A 23,592-nucleotide genomic window follows, 5' to 3' on the forward strand; every position below is an offset into this window, starting at 1 on the left:
GAACCACTCTCCAAAATATAGTTTAGGACAATATGTTGATCTGGACTTCCTCTTTATTACATCTGAAGCAGTTTGTTTTCAATAGTTTCTTCAAGTCTCTCTATTTTCAGTAGCTTAGTCCAACATTCTGCAAACACATAAGCGTAAATTTACATGTAAACATGATAGTAACTCCCTGGAATTAAGGAAGTGCTCATCTGGCTGAGATGGGACTTAAGTGTATTGACATGTTAAGCATATTTAAATGTTACATATGGAAAAGCAAAATTACAGTGAAGCTTAAAAATGTTCACTTGTTTTCATGATGCAGTTATTGCAGAGCCCTTTAAAATACTTAAAAATAATTTTCTTTAAGCTTTGGTGGCAAAAATGAATGGGAGACTGAGAGTATTTTACTTCTCAGTTTATTTGCATTTGCACTTTTTTAGTTCTTTGGAAATACTTCTGTGGTTTTGGGTATTTGTTCAGAGCTCTTTTCCCCCTCCTTTGCTTAACAAAAGTATTAGTTTTAGCCTTCCAATGGACCTTTTCTGGCTTTATAAAGCAATGATTAAAACTAGAAAGGCATTGATTTTTATAGGAGCAAGTACGTCTACAAGGGGAGTTATGCAAGTGTAATAATTTAGGCTCATTTGTTAGCTGATGTTGTGTCATGTTTTCCTGTAAGAAAGCCTTAGGTTTTGATCAGTCACCAGCTCAGCCAGTGTCCTTTAGCTCTGCTCACGGGTGCTTTTGTTCCTTTTCAGATTTTTGTGCAAATAGCCACGGAGAGATAGACTTGGACAATAAAGTCTTAGAAACAACCGAAGGAAGTGCTGTGTGTATCTATGTACTATAGACTTCAGAAAAATGGGCTGGCTAGTGTGAAAATACTCTGGGCTAGTTCAAGACAGATTAGCAATGCCCTTTTGTAACACTGCCTTGGAAATGGTGCAGTTCCTATTAAAGTTGCATGGAAAGTGAGCACCTGAAATACAAAGCAGCATTTAAAAAAAAAACATTTAGGTGGTTTCTAGTGCAATTAGTTATTCCTGTTGTTGCTTCATTTATGTTTGTTTCCTTCTAGGCTTGGGAGGGAATAATGTCCTCCTTATATGCTGGGATGGCCTTATCTTCCCTGTTTGTCCAGTCTCGACTACGACTGAACTCCAGATAGTGGGCCACGGGTGGGACATTAGCCTGATGGAGAAATGCTCCTGCATGAGGGACCTGCTGAGCTTGGGAACACCACTGCAGGGCACAGACTGTCAGTACCACAAGAGAGCAAGAGCATCACTGTTCTCTCCCTGTTAAACTCTGGGCTTTGCAGGCAGACCTGCTGCAGCCTGTATGGTTCAGGACTCTCGTTACTCACCACAGAAGCTGCAGTAGGCTAACTGTTTAGAAACCTAGACAGTCTGTGGCAACCAAACATGGCCTAACCAAAAGCCCTTGTTTAATTTTGCAGGCTTATATAGTTTAATTAAATGCATTAACTATAAAGTCATGGAGCATTCACTGGTTAGGAAGTCTAATTTTGACTATCGCTGCTATATAATGAGACTTTCCATAGAGCACAGCAGCTAATTAATTCCTTTCCCCCTTTCTTTTCAGGGTGGAGAGGTACATGATGGGTCTGAACTGATTGGTCCCGTCGAGCCTCTGTCCGACTCTCTGACTGACAACCTGTCTGACTGCAGCTCTGAAGGTTTGCTTTCTTTACTCTTGTAACCTTATAGTGTGATCTGTTTTAAAGCAGCACATAAATGACAAGGGCCATATTTGTACGAGCATTGGCTTCCAGTTTCTGTTTGCTTGGTGTGACAGAAATGCCAGAACTGGGATTAACAAAAGAGAAATTGGGCTCAGCAGAGCTCTGTCTGCACTGCTGGGAGTTTGCTTCTAACAGGAAGTTTTCTGGGAGTTTGTCTAGTTCATTCTAGAAGTCCTAGTGCTCTGTTGCTCAAAAAGAACTGCTTTTGGTGCTAACTGAACTGAACCCTCTGGTTTAAATGTACATAATCCTGCCTGCTTCCAAAAGGTGTGGTAGTGTTCACTACTAATCATGACCCAAGTCTCAAGCTGTAACAATTTGCAGAGAACTTTAAAACCATTTTGAGGTTGATCAATAAATACAAAGATGACTGTCTGAATTTGCCTAGAGCATGAAAAATAGGTCTAAGATTTGAACTGCCCCATTCATTTCAGAGGGTTCTCATTCAGCTGTTCATGCTCTGGGTGTCACCATGCTTGCAGTGCTTAGTAAAATCCAGAAGAGAGTTGGTATCATATTTTAAAAGTTTAAGTATGTCTTCTGGATGGAGCATACGGGAGTGGTGAATGTTGAAGCCTCCTGCAGGGCTCGGGGAGATAAGCAAGTTGCTTAAGTCTCTTAAGAAAAAATGCTGGCAGTTTTTGTTTCCTGAAAAGAACTCCCTATTCTTGAAAGCCTGAGAGGTTGTGTGTTAGAGCCAGTGTGGACTATGTTCAGTTGAAAACTGGAAATCCCTTCCTTAACTTGCTAATGTTTTCTGATTGTGCTATGCCAATGGAGGGTGTGTCCCTTTTCCGATGACTTCATTTCCTTAGCACACTGTAAAGATGTACGTGCTGGCTTGGATACCACATGTAGAGTAATTTTAGTGGCACTTCACTTGCGCTAAATAATAGTATAGCTGTGAGGTAGGGTCCATTAGCCCAAAAAAATACTGTACTAGGGCTTCTTGCCTGCCTCTGGAGGCTGAGCTAGCTTAAGCATTTCTGTGTATAATCATCTGCCAAGTACCATGCAATCTTCTGGATATTTATGTATTTGAATTATGCTTGGGTCCTTGTGACTTCTAAGAAATGCTTTTCCAACCCTTCAGATTTTCCTTTGGAACTGTTTTACACTCATTTATAAATACACATTATTATACAAACACTTATGAAGCTTATTTGGCAGGGTTTTTTTTCTTAACTACTTAATTTCGTCTGATCTTTCTGGCATAGAACTTGCTTTGGTAAAACTCTGCTTGAATAACAAGAACTGCTTGCGTTTTCTAACGTTGGTTGGTTTTTTATTTATTTTTTGCTTGAGGTTGTATGGCTTGCCACTGGGATCTCTCTATGTCAATAACTTTGTGCTTAGTTATATAATACGTTCTACATGGGCAGTGAGTTTAGCATTTTATTTTGTAGTATCTTCTATAATGTTAATGAACTAATGCCCCCATAATATTTCGTTCTGTGAAGGGAAAGGTATAGAGCTGTTTATCATAACTATCCTCTGTAATTAAATACTGGTAACTAGTTTTAAAGGGGCACTATTTCTGTGAAATTTAACATTTCAGATTCTGACAATGCACTTACTTTACACTGTGCCTTATAAAAGAAAAAGTGCTTCTAAAAGTGCTTAATGTGAATGTTTCTATTCTTTATTCACAAGGGCCTCATTTTTAGAAGAAGAAAAACACTTCTTTTATGTGAGATAAAATACTGAAAAGAAAAAAATGCTGTAAAGTAGAAAAATTCTTTGATACTCTTCTGAATTGGCTGGAGTGGTTTTAGGGGATACTTGCAACAACTGTGAGCACAGGATTTCCAGATGCTGAATGTGACTTTTGCGGAGTTATCTTTTCTACAAATCTATGTGTTTTCCAGCTCATATTTTCTTATGTTTGAAACCAAATTTTGAATGGGGAGGCGACTAGGGAGAGAAGTAAACATCTGCCTTTAAGGCCTCTAGATGGCAGTGGCAATACTCGGCTCTGAGTCTTCTCCCTGCCTCTCCTCAGGGCATCCTGCATCTAATTTTTCCCAGTCTGATTATCGTAGTTAACTGTGACTAGTTCACTGTGTTAGTTTTTGTGAACATTCAAGTGCCTCCACGTGGGCACTGCTCCTTCAAGCTGTTGTACTAAGAAGTATCAAGCCCATTCTTTAACAGGTGCTGGTGTTTGCTTATAAGGGTGGGTTGTGTTTTCTCACTTTTATCTGTTCTTTTCAGACAAAGTTCAGTCTGCAGAAGGTGTGCACATTAATGGTAGAAGATGCAAATTGATAGTAGTAGAAATGTTTTTATACCAAAATAAGCGATAAGTATCTTCCTTGTAAAGGCAGTTTGGCAGTTCATGCTTTCACAGGAACCTGCTTTTTAAGAGGCCAGGTTACCCAGGCTTTCCACCAATTTTTGGAAACTGCGTTTACTTCTCATATACTTGGTGAAATTGCACAAGGCAGAGACAAGTACAGGAATTTATGTTCAATTTCAGCATCATTATACTCATCTAATATTCCTGACAAACAGTCACTCTGTCTTCCTCTCTGGGTACATGGGATAATGTTCATATGTCCAACTTTCTCTTCAAAAGTCTTTCTATACCAATTGCCAAATTCTTTAGAGAAATTCACCGGGAAGCTCATCTTTTTTTTTTTTTCATTTTATTTTCATTCTTTTCCCCCCGCTTCCTTCTGTTTTACCATGTTCACATTATCTTCCCAGAAATAAGCATATGCAGTTCAGACTCTTCCTACCTCTCGGGCTGATTGGAAGCCCCATGACTGTGGTGGTGTGGTGCCAGACCTGGGCTCTAAACCTGCCCTTAAGCAAAGTTTATTAGCTCAGGCTCTGTGCCATGCTAGCTGTGTTCATACAGCTTCTGGTCAAGTTGGCTGCAAGAGCAGAGCAAACGTGGTTTTGTTTGGACTGTAGGGAGGGGAACTTGGGTCTGTCTGAAATCTGCTGTGTGGAAATGCTCTAATTCATCTAACATGGGTGGCCAGCACACCCTTCCCACAAACCCACCAGCTTTTCCATTCATTATCTGCACCCTTTGTCCGTCTGTCAGCTCTGCTTCCACCTATACATTCCCTAGCTAGCAATTTCTCTTCACTGAACAAAATAACTTGACTCCTCTAAATGTTGTTTCATAAATTCTCAGTCCTCTGCACCCATATTTGACATTGCTGTCCCTAAATTGGGCAGGTGAATGGCCCATTATTAATACACTAATTAATGAATCTTCTGTCTTCCTCCAACTGTTCTGTTGTGAGGTTGCCTTCTTTCTTGCAGGACTTGGGGCTGCACAGGCAGTTTTCTTCTCTGCATGGACACTTTGTTTTATGTCCCTCCCCTGAAAAGATCAGGAGCATTGTCTTCTGTGCACCCTGTCCCCTCCTCTCAAGCAGTCTTGTGTCACTAAGTATCACTGTGCCTTGCTTTTCAGACAAAGAGAGTGGCTGGTAATCTGTTCTCCTTCCTGTCTTTTTTCTCTAACTCACATTAAAGGAACTGCTAGCTTTTAGAAAAGCAGTATTTCTACGGTGTCTTCTTACTCCTCTTCCATAAATTGTAAACTTCCTCTAACTCTAGAGTTGTGAAATCGAAAAGAAAGTTTGAGTTAGTTGCCTTTGAGTCAGCTCCTTGCTACTGCCACATACTTTTTGCAGGTAAGTCAGAACTTTACCTGATAATGTGGATAAACTCTTGACTCTGATAATACAAAAGAAAACAGACACCAGGTTTTAGCTCAGAATTTACTTTCTCTGTGTGTTCAAACAGCTAAATGTCTTGACCTTGTTGCCTGTTTTATTGCCTCAGTGGGTACATGTGCCAAGGTGATAAAACAAACTGCTACTTGATATCCAGGTGGCACTGCCAAATTCGTGGCTCGCTCCATATGTCTCATGCAGGGTACTGTTCTGGAATGACATTTTTGAGACTGAAAGCTGGCTTTCTTTTTTTCTTCTTGGTGTGTAGGTCCCATCTTTGAAGGCTCTCCTGTTTTAAGTCTCCTTAGCTGTAAATCATCAGAGCAGTGAGAGATAGGGATTTAAGTGCTGCTGCTATTGAAATTAAGTGAGTTGGAGTGCTGAGGTTTGAATTAGCCCCCCCCCAAGCAAGCACCTGTGTTTTGTTTTTTAACCTCGGAGGCAATGAGAAATGGCAAATCTAATACTACTGTCACAATTTTAGTGGTGAATTACCAAATGGATATCTCTGCTAGCTGGTCAAAGACCAGTTTCATATTATGTACTTTTACCTGTAGTGGGGTCATGCCCTTTCATTTTGATGGCAAGTGAACATCCGATCTGCTGTACAAAAGGATGTCAGAAACATTTTTATCATTCTTGTCCTTTTCAGTTCGAAAGGATTTAAGTGGGCTTGATGATGTGACACTTACGAGCCAGTCGGAATGCGGAGGTGAGATCTAGAAGTTGTTTCCGTTACATTTGTGGAATTTAAATTATTAGGAAGTCATAAATTATGAGTGAACACTTTTTGTGGATGATAATCCTTACAGAATGAAATGGTGAACGTGTAAAATATCTTTGTTGCCATTTATTTCCAAATAACCCTGCTAAGTTGCTGTAGTTTAGTTACTGAAGGTCAGCTTGCAGTAAGTATATATGCTTTTAGCTTATGGCAAATGTAAAATGTGTTAGCTCAAATTTCAGTGAACGAGTTGTAAGCTAATTCATTTTACCGTGTGTTAGCGATGAAAGAAGAGTATACGTGGTGGATGTGAGTTAGTGCTGCATGATGCATAAGCTGACAGTAACTCTGTGTTAATTCCAACTCCTAATTTACTGTTTTTTGGGATGCTTCATCTTACTGATTTAAAACAGTATGTTGGGATTTCTTGCAACGGTAATCTGACTCCTGCTGATTGACTTTTCTAATAGCACTCACACAGAGTACTTTTCCTGGAGCCCAATGGTGTGCAGGCTTTGAAAGTTTAAGTTGGGTGTTAGATGTTGGTATCTTCATTCCCAGTATTAAAATGAAGACCAGTTGCTCTGCGGAGTTTGTAGCTAACTTTAAAAAACATGTTTCTATAGGTAATAATTTTTAAGACAGCTTTACATGCAGGGAATTTCTGTGCACAACGTCTCAGGAAGCTGCATAAGTGAGAAGAAAGCTAAAGTCTTTGGATGGGATAAAGAATTTTGGAGGTTCCTAAGGTATATGAGAAATCTAGAGTAATGGATGTCTTTCTGACTGTGCTTTCAGGCTTCTCCAGTGACAGCGACCTGATCTCTCTGACAGTCGATGCAGACTCTCTTGCTGAGTTAGATGATGGAATGGCATCCAACCAAAGTTCTCCCAGTAGAGCTGTTGGCCTTTGCCTTACTTCTGAACCCCCAGTACGAAGCACACTGGCACCTGAGCAGGAGTGGAGCAAACCTGAAGGAGAGAGGGAAAGCCATAGTCTGTTTACTGGAAGCTTAAAACCCAAGCCTGGCAAACAAGATTACTTGGAGAAAGCAGGCGAGTTGATAAAACTGGCCTTGAAGAAGGAGGAGGAAGAAGATTATGAAACTGCCTTCAGCTTTTATAGAAAGGGCGTTGATCTGCTTCTGGAAGGTGTTCAAGGTATGGATCTTCCTGCTATGTTTGCCTTACCTTTGGTTATGGGTATTTGTTTATGGCGTTTCCTTAGTTAACATCAGCTTACTATGTTGCAAAGAGGTGATATGAAATGCAGGATGATGTGTGCCTGGCTTTCGCGTGCTTGATAGCTGCTGTGCATATGAGAGAGAGAGAGAAAAGTCTTTCCCTCTAAGACTGAATGATAATTTAGGGTCTCATCTTCCAAGTGCCAAATATCTCCTCGTTTAAAATTGCAGCACAACCTCCGACTTGCAGGTAAGTAGTGAAGTGCTCCACTTTTGCCTCTTTCCTTTTTATTACCTAGGCATTAATTAATATGTGGCACTTGTAGCACTGTAGAAACATTATTTAATTTACATGGTTAAGTGAGGATTAATTATCCCCATTTTACGCATGGGGAGAGGCAGACTCAGGTTAACTTCCCAGTCACAACAGGATTAGAACTATTCTTGGCTTACAGCCTCTTGCTTCTTCCACTAAACTGTTCTCCTTTTCTAGCTAAAGGACGCATACAAACTTATGTGCCTGCACTGCTGGAGGAGAACAGGATTATTTTTTTTTCAAAAGACTTTGGTGTGTCAATATTATGTCTGCAAAAGCTGTTGTTAACTGACCAGATGCATCTACATGTGAATTTCTGTGGACTCTCCTTGCATCTTGTCAGTCAGGGAACAATTTTTTCCCCTTCCATCTCTAGCTCTTGAGAATCTAGAGCAATAACCTCATATATTTGCATTTTGTCCAACAATGACTTAAAACTATAAAGCACAGGAAAAGATTTGTTCTTTCCTTGAGTGAATTCAGGGTCTGTGTATTGTGCTTCTGTCCCACGCAGGTCAAATGAGTAACATTAGAATTGTGGCTTTGTTTGATGGTATACAGCACAGATGCATTATGCTGCTCCAGAGCTGAACTTAAATGCCAATGTACCAAAGAACATACAAGCAGAAACCTTTGCTGCATCTCGGTAGGATGCACAGCAGTGGTCCAGACCCTCTGAACAGTTCTAGGAATGAAAGTTACCTGCTGAGCTGCTTTAACAGGGCCTGGCAAAAAGTAATGGATAGGTTACTGATGAAAACTAGAGGTGTGGGCCAAGATATGTGCATAGCTTTTGCTTAAAGTGTCTTTTTACTTTTTGGCAAAAGTAAATCTTCCTCTTTCTTTTCAAGTCCCAGTGATGTCAGTAGGGTTACTGCTTTGCTGCTTGTTGTGGCTTTTCAATAGCATCCTATCTTTCCTTGCCCATGTTATCAAAATGCTTTTCATTTTTGATATTGAATGTGCTGGCAATCCTTCTGTTGGAGAGCCCAGCTATTCTTTCTTTACTAACACACTTCTTCATAGACCTGTGTGCCATGCAGTTATAGTCTTCTAAAGAATATCCTGTTTCATCTTAACCAATTCTGTCTTCTGGCCATGATGCAAGGCTGCTATGATGCAGTTTCAAACTGACAGTCCGAGTTTCAGCTTCAAAAAGCTTTCTTTATTAAACAGTTGCAAACTGTTAGGGCATGCACACAAGTCAGGCTATTGCGCATCAGTTGAGCTGTGGTAACTATGCATGCGTACTTGACTTGTGGCAGTGATTAAACATGTTGGCTTTGAATCCATGGTAATCCTTATGGTAATATGTTTACCTTGAAGTTGTGAAAGGCCATTCTTACATGTATTGTAGGTGACTTGCTCAACTGATGCATAATAACTCGTTGAACCAGAGTGGGTTGAGCTTTTTACTTACATTTGCTAACATTTCCTCTAAGGACTTTTGCTTCTTTGCCGTTGACTAGTTACTCATCCAGCTACCTCGGATGACTGATAATCCTTTTCTTTCACCCACTGGTATCCGTGCTTTTCAGGCTAGGAAAAAATTCAAGGCGTCTTAGAAGAGTGTGATATTCTGCCCTGTTTTCCTGATGCCACTCAGATAGTACAGTGGGGGTTATTAATAAATTTATAGTGGTGGGACCTCTGTGTGTGTGGGTAGAGGTGTTCCTGATGGATGAAGAGATGTGTAGCCAGCACTTGCAACTTTTTCTGTGCAGTCCCTGATACTGCATCTGTACAGCACAAGGAAGGGAATAACAGGAGTGAGTTGCTTTTTAACTGGCATCTTATCCCTTGGGAACATAAACGTACAAGGGCTAGTTCTTAGCAGTCAGGTCTTCTTTCTCCTTTCTCTGTGTTACCCTGTATGGCTGTGGAGGTGGAAAGGAAATTAATGTTCGTCCTCTGCTGGGCACTTACACTAGATTTGGCTAGATCCAGCTCATCTTGTGTCCTTTCTCTTTGGAGCTTCTGCAAGCTGGCAAGGAGACACTGATGTCCTTCTTTATAATGATAGGCCTGATTCAAACGCCTTCCTAAAATTGTACGCCTTCTCAGGATCTATGAGGACAGTAAAAAAACCAACCAAACAAACAAAAACCCCCCAAAACCAAAAAAACCAAGACCCCAACAAAAAAACACAAATAACTATCTGTATCATGCTTTTTAATCTAGCTACTTTGAGGGTGATGTTTAGTGTTGATATGTGGATATTCACTGTATGTTGCAATAAAAAAACCCAACCTTAACTTAATCACTTCAGCTATTTAAACACCCATGGTTACGCATTTCACATGGATAATAACATGCTTCAAAGATAAGGATGGTGCAATTGTTACAAAATGCCTACGATCTTCTGCCATTGATTATTTTTATACTATTTTGTGTAAATTAGCCTTCGTAATATCTGAAAGTGAAACACAGCATTCATATATGCTTACACACACATATAAAGTGACATTGCCTTTCAGTGTATAGCCATTGCAGAATGTGTGGCCCCTCTTTAGAATGGACTGGAAGTGGCTTTTGCAAGTTATATGGTAATACATATTTTTGCCACGTGGTGGCACCAAGGAAATAGAAATTGACACCTAAGAATTGCAATCAGGAAATGTAACTAGTGTACCAGGGGGAAAAAACCCACATCCATCCTCTGTGTTTGAAACTTCTCTCAGAATTAGCTTGGAAATGTAGTGCCTCTATAAGTTGGTTAGATGTATCTGAAAGAGAAGGGTGTCTCTGTTGCCAGCTGCTCCTTTAGGCTTGGTACAAGATGATCTACTTCTTAAGGCTGCCTCGTCAAAATCGTGTACGAGTAAGTTTATAACTGCAAGTTTATAGACTCATGTTGTTTAGTTTGAAGCAGCTGGCTTCCATAAAGGCAGTCGGAGCACACCTGAGTCCGTTACTTTACTGATGACTTTCCAGCTCTCTGAGCTGATGACACTAATGCTAGACGAGGCAGGTGGTGCATGTGCTTACACCAAAGAAAGGTACATCTTGACTTCATTTTCAGCTGTGTGCGCATGCTCTCACAACTATAGTGGTGTTAATTATACTGTGCAAGGTGCATTTTCCTCTGCTAGTCTCTTGCAGAGTTTTAGTACTAAATCTTTTAATGTCCTATTCACAGTCCTGCCAGAAGGCCTGATCTGCATGTCACTTGGGGAATGAATGCCGTCTGTGCTCTGAGAGGCTGGTGTATACCTTGGACTCTGGGCATCTGCTCTTTATACATCTTGGGCCTAGTTCTACTCCGTACATGGATTTTAATATTAAACATGTTTGTCAGTGGGAAGGAGGAGAACGCATTCTTGGACTGGCAGCAGAGCCCTTGGACTACCCATTGAACTACCTGCACCTCTTGTACCTCCCCACTTCATTTATACCAGAGCTCCCTCATGTGCAGTGAGAGGGAATGGCTGCTATCCTTTCCTTTTTCCTCTGGATATGTATTGATTCTGCTGCCCCTCTTGTGTTTTCTGGATATTGTTGTGTACAGGATTTTGGAGCTTTTGGAAAGCAGGTCTGTAAGGGTTGTATAGGATGGTTAAACAATTCTCTAGAAGCTGAAACCTTCTAGAATTCCAATCTTCTGCCTTTTAAAGCATACTAGAAGATAAGTATATTAATTGATAGAAACTTTGGCTCACAATTATAGCTGTTCCTTTGTTTTGTTAGCATGTCAGAGCACTTTGAGGTCAATGCATTGCTTCAGGCCTAGTGATGGAAAAAATGCACTAATCGATAGCAAGCCACCAACTTCTAGGCTGGAAGTTAACTGTGTTTTATGCGAAGTAGTGCTTTCCCTGACTTTGGTGTAGGACGTAGTTTATGTTAGGAAAAAGTAGATCAGGAGGCTAAAATTATGGAAAGTGTGTTTTGTAATAAAGGAGGGAGTCCTGTCTGTATAAACTGCTCCTCTTTTTCCAACTCCCAACTGTTCTCATGTTATATCCGTTGTGGATCTGGGCAATCTGAGCTGTGTGATAAACACAGTTAACATTATTGCTTATCGCTGGGTTTCAGTAACTTCAGGCACATGATGAAGCAAGAGCGCTTCACAATTTGGTCAGTCTAATTCGTGTAGAAAAGTACAGGATCTGTTCTATGTGGTTTAGAAAGCAAATGTGTTCATTGCTGGTCTGTTACATACAAGGTTCCATGTTACACATTACAATCTGAAGGAAGATGATCCATTTACTCTGTCAGAGATTTGGGGTGGTTGTTTTCACATGTGTAGCAGCTGTAGCTGGGCACAATGAATGTTTATTTGTTTTAGGGGGCTGATTCAGCTAGGCAGCATGGACCTTGTTGCATGAAGTATGAGGTGCCTCTTAAGCCAGTTTAGCAGCCACGAGCTGTTTTCTAGGTATCTGTATTTTGCATTAGGTATCTACAACTTCTAGATAAGCTGCTGGTGTCTTTGAAAGCGGGCTGCGAATGTCAGTTTTGCACTGCTCTGTGCTATTTTAATGTTTATGCAGTAAACAGAGCTGGAACAAAAATTACACAAATTACTGGAACCTTGCTAAAATGACTTTGACTTTTAACCCAGAAATGCATATACAATGAAATGCTGGGAATACTTTGGACAACTAGATGATATTTTTGGATATTCTGAAAACAAACCAACTTGTGTCTAATTACTGGGATTATGATGGGCTGTGATTTGAACTTGTGATGGAGCCAGGGATGCAAACAGGAGCATGCTTGACAGAATGCCAAGAAGACAGTGCTTTATGAAAAGGGGAAGAGGAGCCATGGCTGTTCCACAAGCACGTTTCTGGCTTCCAGAGTGAAAAGCACCTTTGCTTGTTTGTTGAATGGCAGTTATGAAGACAACTTCTGTTACAACATAGTAGCTATTTTAAATTCCTTTCACTTGTTAAGTTCTCTGAGTAGTGGTTCTCATTGAGAGTAACAATCTCTCAGGCTTTCTGAGCTACTCAGCAGCTATGCCTGATTTGAGCAACATCTTTGAGGAAACAACAGACCTGTTCTCTGAGAAGATGCATTGGGGTGTGAGCTGATGTCTGCAGGGAAACCGTAGAGTTGTGCTGGGCCCCACAGAGAAAGGTTAGTGACAGGGTGACTGACAGAACTGTAATTCTCCCCCACCTGATCTCAGACCACCGTGCTTCTATGGTGTATCATCACTTACCTTATTTGCTGTTGTAGCTTTATGCTTCCACTGAGGCTGGAACCAGTCAAGACAAAAACTTCCTGCCCCGGTTCCTTCCAAAAGAGCTGAAAACCGTCTGTTTCCTGCTACTGGGCTGTGAGGGTGCTGTGGGACCGTTTGGGTTGGACTTTCTAAGCAACCATACAAAGTGCTCCCTCTCTCCTAGTGCTTCATACAACCTTGAAATCACAGCTGCTGTTTCAGAAGGTTAGATGTTGGTGAGAAGACTTGTCTATTGACAAGCAGCTAGATTAAGAAGGGATGTTGGAAATACTGTGGTTTGCTTAAAAAAAAAAAAGTCGTCTAACCTCACTGTGCTGCCAGTGATATTGAAACCCACGCTAATATGGGCTACGAGCTGTTCATAATGGAAATGTGTTGGCTTCCAAGCCCATTGCAGACCATACAGAGCTTCAGAGCAGATTAGTGCTATAGGATCCATCACTGTGCAGTAGATGCTGGATGGATTACCCTGAGTGATGTCATTCCATATGCAAAAGTACTGGGTTTAGACACTTCATTGTGGCAAAGCAGTAAAATACAGCATCTGCCAGTAAAGTACGGTGAAGTTGGTTAATGTATAAATACAGTCAGATTCAGCTATGTAAAGGAATACTCAAGGCAAAGTTCCACTTAAACTGCAAGACTTCTCTGCAGCAAGAGGCTGATAAAGGTCTGGGGTTTAGCACCTGCTGCACAGCTTAGAGCCTTAGAATACATGTAAAAGTGAATTGTAGGAATACTTGTAAGCCAACATGTAGGGCATGATACAGAGATGACTCTGAATGCGGTTGCTTAGCACGTGGCTGTTAAAGAATGAATAAATATGTGACGAGGTGGGCCTTAAAAATCTGTTCTTTCTTCCCTGTTCTGGGGGACACAGCTAACTGCATTGGCTTGGTGTTGATCTGACCTTTCCAAGACTTCTGAATCTGTCCTCATAGCAGCTTCTTGCCAGGTTGCTGCTTGTGCCCAGCCTCTTTGACAGACATCTCTGCCTGCCTGCACAGCCTTTTATCTCAGCTGTTGTTAGCCAGCACTTAGCTGCAGCTAAGTGCATTAATCTTTTTTTGACTGTTGCTATGTGGGGTTTCTACCTCCTGTCAGAAGACCTAGTAGGGTTGCCACACTTCTTCCAGCATACAGCGTAGGCAGAACAGACTGATCTAGCTTACAGTGCCACTTCTGTCCTTAGGTGAGAAAATTGAAGTCTCTGGCTGCAGGATTAAATGCCTCGGGCAGTGTGGGTGAATTGAGGCAAATTACTAGCTGGAATAGAAAAATTGCGTAGATATGTTTAAGGGCATGATGCTGCAGGATAATCAGTGCTCTGCTTTCGCCACCCCCCCCCCCCCCCAGTTCTTGCGTATACACCTTCTCTCTTTTCCCATCCTCCTTTTCTCTTTTCCTGTCCTCTTTCCCTCTTTTCCCTTCCAGTGTCTTAAAATAGCTTCTCTAGCTTCAGAGCTGTGTAGAAGGACTAGTATAGGTTTGATCTCTACAGGGCCTGCCACTGGCTCTTCTGTTTTAGACATTTTGGTGATTGCTTATGGAAAGATACCATTTCCCATAGTACTATATAACAGTACATATGAATTACATTTAATACATAGATATCAGTACTGTTAGACAGTCAGGATTGATGAATCTCATAATTGTTTTATCATGTCTTTTTTTCTTTTTTTCTTTCTGCAATACTTTGTGCTTCAAACTGTAGTAACTTGTTCTTGAAGGGATAGGTGCCTGTGTGCCTGGGTTCCCTCTGCTCTGAAATAAGGAATGCTTGTGGTTGCTAATTCTAATTTGGACTTGTCCTTTTAGTTAAGAAGGAAGAGCGCAGAGAACTTGGAAAATCTTTTCCTCTCTTCTGTGGTGGTGGCCTGTGTAACTTCTTTCCTTGCTCTGACTGGCAGTGCTCTCCTCCTGTTCCTGTGGTGTTTGTTGGAGGACCTGCTGCTGCTGTCACCATTTTGTTTCCTCATCTGTGCTAGGATGCCACTGCTTGTCCTTCTGTCTTGCAACACTCACGGTTTTCCCCCCCCCCCGCCCCTTATTCTTATGTAGTTTTACAGGAAAGTGTTCAAGAATATTTCTCACGTTGTCAACAAAGTCTTACTTTGGTGAAATACCTTGCAGTTGAAGACTACAAGTTTTAGCAGATGGATGGGAAGTTTAAGCTTTTCTTCCCTGAAATGGTGTGTGCTGTGTGACCATTAATTTTAGTTTTTTCCAGATAGTCACATACACACATGAAAAGCTACCACCACCTTGTGGATTTAATATGAGAGTTTCTCTATAAACAGATGTTTGTTGATTAGTGTTTCTGGAAAGTTACGTTTCTTATTATCTTCAGTGTTACTGACTCCTGCTTTACCGGTCACTCAAACACGTTTCACCCACACCATTCTTCTATGTAATCTTAACTTTGGCACATATGCCAATATTTTTTTTCCAGAGAGGTGTTTACCTAGACGTTTACACCACTGGTGTGTAACCTTAGGTTTTCTACAGGATGCAGAATTGGTAACTTCACAGAAGTGTAGATCTGTGAGTGTCTCGAGCAACCTGCAATGAAGATGATGTATAAAACATAGACGTAATAGTTATGAGCACACTGGAAAGTTGGAAGAAGAATTCTTAGGTGTTCGCTCACTGTCACGCATTTGTGCTTCAGCATGAGAGGTTTAACTTTTAAATGGCTTTTCTTCTTGGTTGCTAGAGTACAGTACTGTCCTGAATCTTCAAAAACTAAGAAAGAATGGTTCTGATAAATGTGGTGCATCTTACTAAATTTTGACTCACAATGTTAAAAAAAAAAAAAGGAAAAAAGATCACTTGAAACTGTTTTACTATAATGGGCTTAACCTTGGTCTTATTTTTTAATATTTACGTGCTTTTTTTTCAGCTGCAGAATTTGGCCACCACCTCAAAGGAACTCATCATTAATATAATATATAGCATACTAGAGACGACGAGCTAGTGGGCTTATTTCACAATTCCAAACTGCCACCTGGTGCTAAAATCTATAGCATCTTTCCTTGATGCTGAAGTGTCCATCTACCCCAGCACCTGCCACATTTCACTTAAGTAATTGTTTGAAAATTGAAGGTTACCCACTGTCCTGTGAAAGTTGGTGGAAACTTGTTCCAAAATCGGCAGCTTTTCCCCTTTCTGAAATAAATTTCGGGGTTATAAAACTGTGTCCAAAGTGGTCACAAGCCTGTGCTGGATTATGAATCGCATTGTCACTTATGGTGTGCCTGAGCTTTTGTTTGGCTAATATGGACAAAGGAGTCTGCTTCACATGATGTAAGAAGTGTTTGCCCTAAGAAGAACAGAGGTCCTCTTGAACCAATTAGGCAAAAATAACAGCTGGGCTACCCACTAATAAGGAAGGTGCTGCTAAACCTCTTTTCATTGTGAGAAGAAATAAATCTTTTAAGGCTTACTCCCTTGCATTTTTATAGAGAGCAATTCTTTGAAAAATTCAGCAATCCAGCTGGGTGATATGTGCAGGAAGACTGTGAAGAAGATAAAGAAACTTTTAAAAATAAAAAATGGTATTATAGCTGTTAGATTTGGCAATTATAAATGTTTCATTGAAGATTTCAGTATTTAGAGGAAGTTTTACTGTTTAAATTGTTAAGAACATGGAGTTTGGGGTTAGCACAACAGGCAGTCTCCCACAAGTTCCTTGTAGCCTGTTCTGCAAGAGGACATTCCTTCCTGGAGCAAATCTCTTCTGATATCTTCTTAAATAAAGGCAGCCCACATATATTTTTAGTAACTCTGAGAGAAAAGCAGGAAGATTTGGAATATGGAGGTTACAGAGGATTGGGACTGGTAATGCTAACTTTTTAGCCTTACCTTTTCTGCAGAAATATCCACATACTGGTAAAGCAGCGAGTTAGGTAGGGAGTGCACTGATGTTGTCCTGACAGATTGGCTCTTCCTGAGGAAAATCTGTAATGCCCAGTGGGGGGTGATTCGGAGGTGGTCAGACACAAAGGAAGGAAGGAATATCTAGAATTTCTGGGTGGGTGCTATATACTGTGATTTACTGAATATTGTATATGTTACTGGCAAATGGTGACTAGAGCTATCTTTGTTTGTTACCATCCAGTAAGACACAACTTCCACATGACTTTATCCTAGACCTGTGGAGGAGAAGAGTTAAGGACCAGAGAAAGTTTGAGAGCACTTCTATGCATCTGAGACGTGTTCTGTTAGTACCCCAGATTATTTCAGGGAAAAGGACAGATTTTTTTCATGGTCCTTACCACTCAGATTTTTTGTTTGTTTGAGTTTATTGGGTATGGCCCCCTTTCAATAGCTTTTTGCTCTTAATACCTGAACATAAGTCATTTTCTTATACAATAGAATTACAGAAGATTTGATGCCTGAATAAACAGTTAATTGAGCTGAATACTTAACACTTCAACATTAAGTTAGCTAATCTTTCAAAGGTATGTACTCTTCTGAGGTGCTATGAGGTGTGAGTAGAAGACTCTTTTGAGTAGAAGACAAACAAAAATATTGCTATTTTCCCAGATGCTACTACTATGTACCTATTCTGTGGAAATACTGCTGCTCTATTTTTCATTCAAATCAGTGGACTATGGGAAAACAAGCAGGCAAGTCACAGATGAACTCAATGGCACAATTATTCTGATATTTGTGGTTTTCCTCTATCAAACCCTCAAGATCATTTGCATGTTGTTAGGAACGTCTGTTTTTGTAAATTTATTGTAGCTGAACCCTCCTTAGAAATAAAAATTAAAGAACAAATTTTAAATCATTGGCTGCTGTCCTAATGTCCTGGCTACTGTTACTTTGGTCAGCGGGTGGCCTGGTCAGCCTTTCCAAAGCCAATTTTCATTTTAAGATATTTTTAATTCTTTGAAATAGGCAAAGCCTTTGGAAAATGAGGGAGCAGCCCGTTTGTGCTTGTGTAGATGAAGGCTTATATGTGCAACAAAGTAGCTGTGGAGTTTTTATATTCTGTTTGCAGTAATAGTAAACAGAGCATCTAAAATAACCACTTGCACATTGCAACAAACACATCATCATTTGCTTAAAAAGAGTTATAATTACAGTTGACGAAGCATGGACACCATAAAAAATGCATTAGTTTGGCTTGACACATTAATTACCTGTTTTTGCAGATGTTTTTATATATTGTTGTGTGAACAGTTTACAAAATAATTACAGGAAAGTCATATGGAAAATAAACTAAGTGGGTGGTTTCTCGCCTTAATATTTTCATTCATGTGAATCTGCGTGAGGCACAGCTGCTCCGTAGCGAATGCAGAGGGAGAGAGAGGGAGAGAGACGGGGAATCTTGAGGGGTTTTTATTCTAAGGTCTCTATGATCAGCCTTGCTACACTTTTATATCTTGCTTTAGCAGTGTAGTTTTTAAACATGTAAAATTACATTGCTGATTTAATCCCAGTGACCAGGAGGGGGGAGAAGCTTTGATCCTGATCAGATGAAACGTAAATCTTTTAGTATCTAGGAAAATAAATGAAAAATCAATATTATTTTAAGCACGATGATCTTTTATGAGCAGTTGTAAAGATTCATCAAAGGCTTTGACACAGTTTAAACATTTCCTGTTTGCTGCCATTTAAAGAAAAATGCCTTTCAAGTTATAAATTGTAATTAAAGAGAGATACCTCTTTAGATTACTGTGGGCTAACCACAGAATGGAAATAGGAGCTCAGTATGTTCACACAGTGTTTAAATCAAAAGGTTTTAACTAGGAATAAATTAGTGGATTCTTTTAAGAGTACACATTTTGTGTAACTAAAAACACTATCCCATAACAAAATGCAATATTGCCTTTAAAAAAAATGCATAGTCTGCATCACAGCTTTAACATCTGTCAAATATAAGGATTTGTTCTAGTACTGTGTTTTAGTGATTTATTAGGTTTTACGTGAAGAGTTCTATGACCTGAAATTTGGTAGAAATGCTAAAGATTATTTTTAGTTTAATGGTGTCTTTATTGTTACTCATAACCTTGTGTTTAAGGCTTTTTAAGTAACTTTTTTTTTTGGCATTCCTATCCTGTGTTTTTTTACAGATTTTTGTGAGATGTTAGCTGTTTAAATGGGAAATTGTATTGAAATGTAGCTTTTTACATTTTCTTGGTTAAACTAATATAAAGAATAAAAAGCCCAAATCCTACTTCCATAAATGCAATTGTCAAACATCCACCTGTTACAGTATTCAGAGACTGAACTGTTAATGATCCTATTCACAAATAAGATGCAAGAACTTGTTGAGTAAATGTTGTTTTGTGAACCCACACCCTCTTTTACGGCTGAAGATTTTAATGAGTGAGCAGTTTGCAAATGTTATTTAACAAATTACTCAGGAAGGAAAAGTAGAAGGAAAACTGAAATTAATGTCTTGTGAAAGTAGGGGGAACAAAGACAGCTCTAAGGGGACATCCTAGCTTGTTTGCGTTAATTACTGTAAAATTACCGAAGCATTGAAAAAAGGCAATAAACATCCCAACTAAATACACATAACTAACAATTAAGCAGTAAGCTTGACTTTTATGATAGCCTTAGACACTAACCTAGCAGTTTTCTACCAGTCTGCTTGAAGAAAACGCTGGCTGAAGAGTTTATTGTTGCTATGTAGATGGCTTATTTTACCGGAGCAACTACCACTTTGTGTGTCTAAGAGAATGTGGGTGATCACCAGTGGATCGGCACAAGGAAGTTTTATGGTGCCGTAAGATTAAATGTAGAGATGAAAGCAAAAGCGTTAGTCATGTTTTAAGAAATTGCAACACACATTTATAAAGTACTGTGTATCTGTTCTCTTCTGATAAAGCCAAATCTAGATCCAAACAATTGTGGGGTTTTTTTTTTGTTTTTGTTTTTAATCCTAGATGGGAATAAGGCTGGCAGTCTCATCTAGGGGAATTTCCCCAGATGAGTCCTAGCAAGTGGAGGCTGATATTAGAGGTGCTGGACCTGGTACAAAGTCCCCTCTGTCTTTAGAATGAGAGAAATTACTGAGAAAGTATTACATATCCATGATATTGTATGCTGAAAGTGCACTGAATTTCTGACTGTCCAGCTTCTTCCCAAACCAAGTGTAGTCCAAGGTGTTTGCAGAGCAGGGCTGTGTGTCTCTGTCCAAGGAGGTGACAGTCACTTTTCCCTCCTGCTGTGAGGTGGATAATAAGATTTACAATAGATCACTTACAGCAGAGCTTGGAGTAGATTGTAAGTCTCTTCTACTTATTCTTGATGGAGTCTGTGTGATGGTACTGTGTGTTTAGGTAGTTTGTAGTCATAATATGAAAGGCAGGGTGAGTCTTTATTTTAACAGGGTCAAAATGACTAGTAGTAGACCATGGTGACATAAAGTGGAAAAGAGCCTCTGCCTTCTTCGCTCTCTGAGTCTAAGGATTGTTAAAAGCAAGAGCAATGATTCATTCCCTCTTGCATGGGGTGGGGGGAAAACAGCAGCTCTGAGAGCCTGCAGCAGAGGAACTCTCCACGAACTTTCTGAAGAGACCTTGTACTTAGTTTTTCATTATTATCTGCCATCTTGAAAGTGTTTTGGGAAAATTAAACAGTCAGACAACCTGCTCCTCCTCCTTTATTAAGGAGTCAGTGTTAAAGCTAGCCAGATCTAGCTGACTGAAGGATCAGAGCAATTCCTTCTGCCTCAAGCTGCTGGAGAGACCTGGCTGCAGCTTACCCCTTGTTACCTCAGTAGTGAAGCTGAGTGCAAATTTCTGAGAGGGGCTTGCATGTGCACACATGTACTCTGTATGGACATGGATGACCACAAACAGATTGACGCAGGCAGAAGGATGTTGCCTTTAGAGACACCTACATAACCACGGACAGCATGAACAGACCAACCTCTTTTGAACTATTGCTGGTCAGGGAAAGACCTGCTTTTCAGGTCTCTTTGGTAGCTGCCCCCCAGCTCCATGATCCAGTTCTCAGACATTTTGTCTGACTTGCCTGCTTATCTGGCTTGAAGTTTGTTGGTGTATCTTATGCACAGAGAATAATGAGCACACTCATGCAGAAAATAGTGAGGAGTAGAGTTTTATAAGATGGTAAGACAGACAGTGGTGGTCAGGTACAGGGCTCAGTCAGACAAGCATATTGACCAGCAGCCTGTTACATACAATCAGCCCATGCAGAATCATAAAATCATTAAGGTTGGAAAAGACCTCTAAGATCAGAGAGTCCAACCATCAATCCAACACCACCATGCCCACTAAACCATGTCCCTAAGTGCCTTACCTACACGTCTTTTAAATACCTCCAGGGATGGGGACTCCACCACTTCCCTGGGCAGCCTCTTCCAATGTTTAACCACTCCTTCAGTAAAGAAATTTTTCCTCATGTCCAATCTAAACCTCCCCTGCCGCAACTTGAGGCCATTTCCTCTCGTCCTATCGCTTGTTACTTGGGAGAAGAGACCGACACCCACCTCGCTACAACCTCCCTTCAGGTAGTTGTAGAGAGCGATGAGGTCTCCCCTCAGCCTCCTCTTCTCCAGGCTAAACAACACCAGTTCCCTCAGCCGCTCCTCATCAGACTTGTTCTCCAGACCCCTCACCAGCCTCGTTGCCCTTCTCTGGACACGTTCCAGCACCTCGATGTCCTTCTTGTAGTGAGGGGCCCAAAACTGAACACGGTATTCGAGGTGCGGCCTCACCAGTCCCGAGTACAGGGGGATGATCACTTCCCTGCTCCTGCTGGCCACACTATTTCTGATACAGGCCAGGATGCCATTGGCCTTCTTGGCCGCCTGGGCACACTGCCGGCTCATGTTCAGCCGGCTGTTGACCAACACCCCCAGGTCCTTTTCCTCCAGGCAGCTTTCCAGCCACTTTTCCCCAAGCCTGTAGCGCTGCATGGGGTGGTTGTGGCCGAAGTGCAGGACCCGGCACTTGGCCTTGTTGAACCTCATACAGTTGGCCTCGGCCCATCGATCCAGCCTGTCCAGGTCCCTCTGCAGAGCCTTCCTACCCTCGAGCAGATCAACACTCCCACCCAGCTTGGTGTCGTCTGCAAACTGACTGAGGGTGCACTCAATCCCCTCATCCAGATCATTGATAAAGATATTAAACAAGACCGGCCCCAAAACTGAGCCCTGGGAAACACTGCTCGTGACCGGCCGCCAACTGGATGTAACTCCATTCACCACAACTCTCTGGGCCCGGCCGTCCAGCCAGTTTTTACCCAGCGCAGACTACACCTGTCTAAGCTGTGAGCTGCCAGCTTCTCTAGGAGAATGCTGTGGGAGACGGTGTCAAAGGCCTTACTGAAGTCCAGGTAGACCAATTCCCATCTCTGTTTTTCATGCTTGTGCGCCCCCTTCCACCTTGACCCCTCCCTTTCCTCACCTTTAATCCTGCCCCTAAACATCTCACAACGTCTTACACGTTGCCACAATCCCCCCTGAAAACTTCCCACAGTAAGTTTTGCATGCAAGCCTTTACAGAGTAAGTTCTTTCTCAGACATCCCATAATAAGTTTGCTCTTTTTTATGAGACTCATTCTTGATAACCACAATAATCCTCTTATTTCTTTTCTTATCAGTTACCAAGTTTCTGGTTGAACTTCTTCAAGGGTACACTCAGAGGTTCCCTTCGTGGCCTATTGATCAGTGTCTTATGAGTTCTAGTCTTTGTTACTGTCCCTGTTATCTGCTGTTTGTTAGGGTTTGTGTATTTGCATGTTTAATTTATTACCTTTCCTGTTCCTTGCCTTGTCTTTCATGTTGAGTAGCTGTTAGGCAGATATCCTTGCAGTTCCTTGCCCCGTTTGAGCATCGGTTTGCGAGAGGTGCTGGCTTGCACCCGTTGGTGCAGAAGCCTGTCACAGCCAAGGCTGTGTTTCTGCAAGTCTTGGATGGCCTCATTTATGGCTGGAAGAGACTGTCAGGGCCATATGAAGTTTCTGCTATTGCTCTGACTTCTTCTGGGACAGTTGTCTGTAACTATTTTTCAGCATAGTAATCTCAATTCTCTGTTATAACAATTGTGGCTCACAATTTTTTTATCTTTGCTTGGTGGTTGAATGATTGGGTGTTGTCATCACAAATTGAGTCTGTTATAACATACTGCTCGTGATGTGAATGCCTAAACATAAACTGTAAGTTTTAGAGTGAATACAGAATTTGTGCTGTATCACAGTATTCTCACCTCTTGCAAGAGTTTGGGTAGATTAGATATAACACAAAGGTTGTTCAGCCATCTGGGAAGTGAAGTAGTTGGTGCAAGCACTTCTTCATTTCTTCCTGTGTCACCCCAAGCCAACAGGCAAGGAGCAGGTAGCATTGGAAAGTTGTGAGCAAGAGTTCTTGGTGTCTCTCATGTCGCCTTTTGGCTATTGATAGCGTTTCTGACGTTTTTTATCCTTAGAAAAGCCCATATTAGAAACATGGGGAAAAAACAGGTTTCTTTTTTTTATTGTAAATGTCTTATCGTGTCTTCCCTAATTGAATTTTTTTGGGGGTACAACATTCAGATCAGTCATTTGTTTCAGTTCTTACCTATGTTACCATAGGAACATATACCAGCTCACAGAAAAATGAGGTAAGACTTTTTATTTACCTTTGTCTATAGCAAGGCTTAAATTGTTATTTTTGTAGAACTCTGAGCTCATAGTACTTGCTTTTTATAAGATGCATATCTGTAGGTTTGAGTATGAATAACCCAAAGGAAATCAAAAA

At 40.9% G+C, this 23,592-nt stretch overlaps 1 protein-coding gene across 6 annotated transcripts in view; it reads left to right on the forward strand.

Moving 5' to 3' along the window:
* The window catches only part of RPS6KC1 (ribosomal protein S6 kinase C1), a 91,302-nt gene that overhangs the window by 17,886 nt on the left and 49,824 nt on the right, over positions 1-23,592 (forward strand). For all 6 annotated transcript variants that reach the window (XM_076334551.1, XM_076334554.1, XM_076334552.1 and 3 more), the window contains 3 exons: positions 1,594-1,687; positions 6,104-6,163; positions 6,974-7,336. In XM_076334551.1, coding sequence (XP_076190666.1) covers positions 1,594-1,687; positions 6,104-6,163; positions 6,974-7,336 — 517 coding nt within the window. The remainder of the gene's footprint in view (positions 1-1,593; positions 1,688-6,103; positions 6,164-6,973; positions 7,337-23,592) is intronic.

Source organism: Aptenodytes patagonicus, chromosome 3, assembly GCF_965638725.1.
Source record: "Aptenodytes patagonicus chromosome 3, bAptPat1.pri.cur, whole genome shotgun sequence".
NCBI lineage: Eukaryota > Metazoa > Chordata > Aves > Sphenisciformes > Spheniscidae > Aptenodytes > Aptenodytes patagonicus.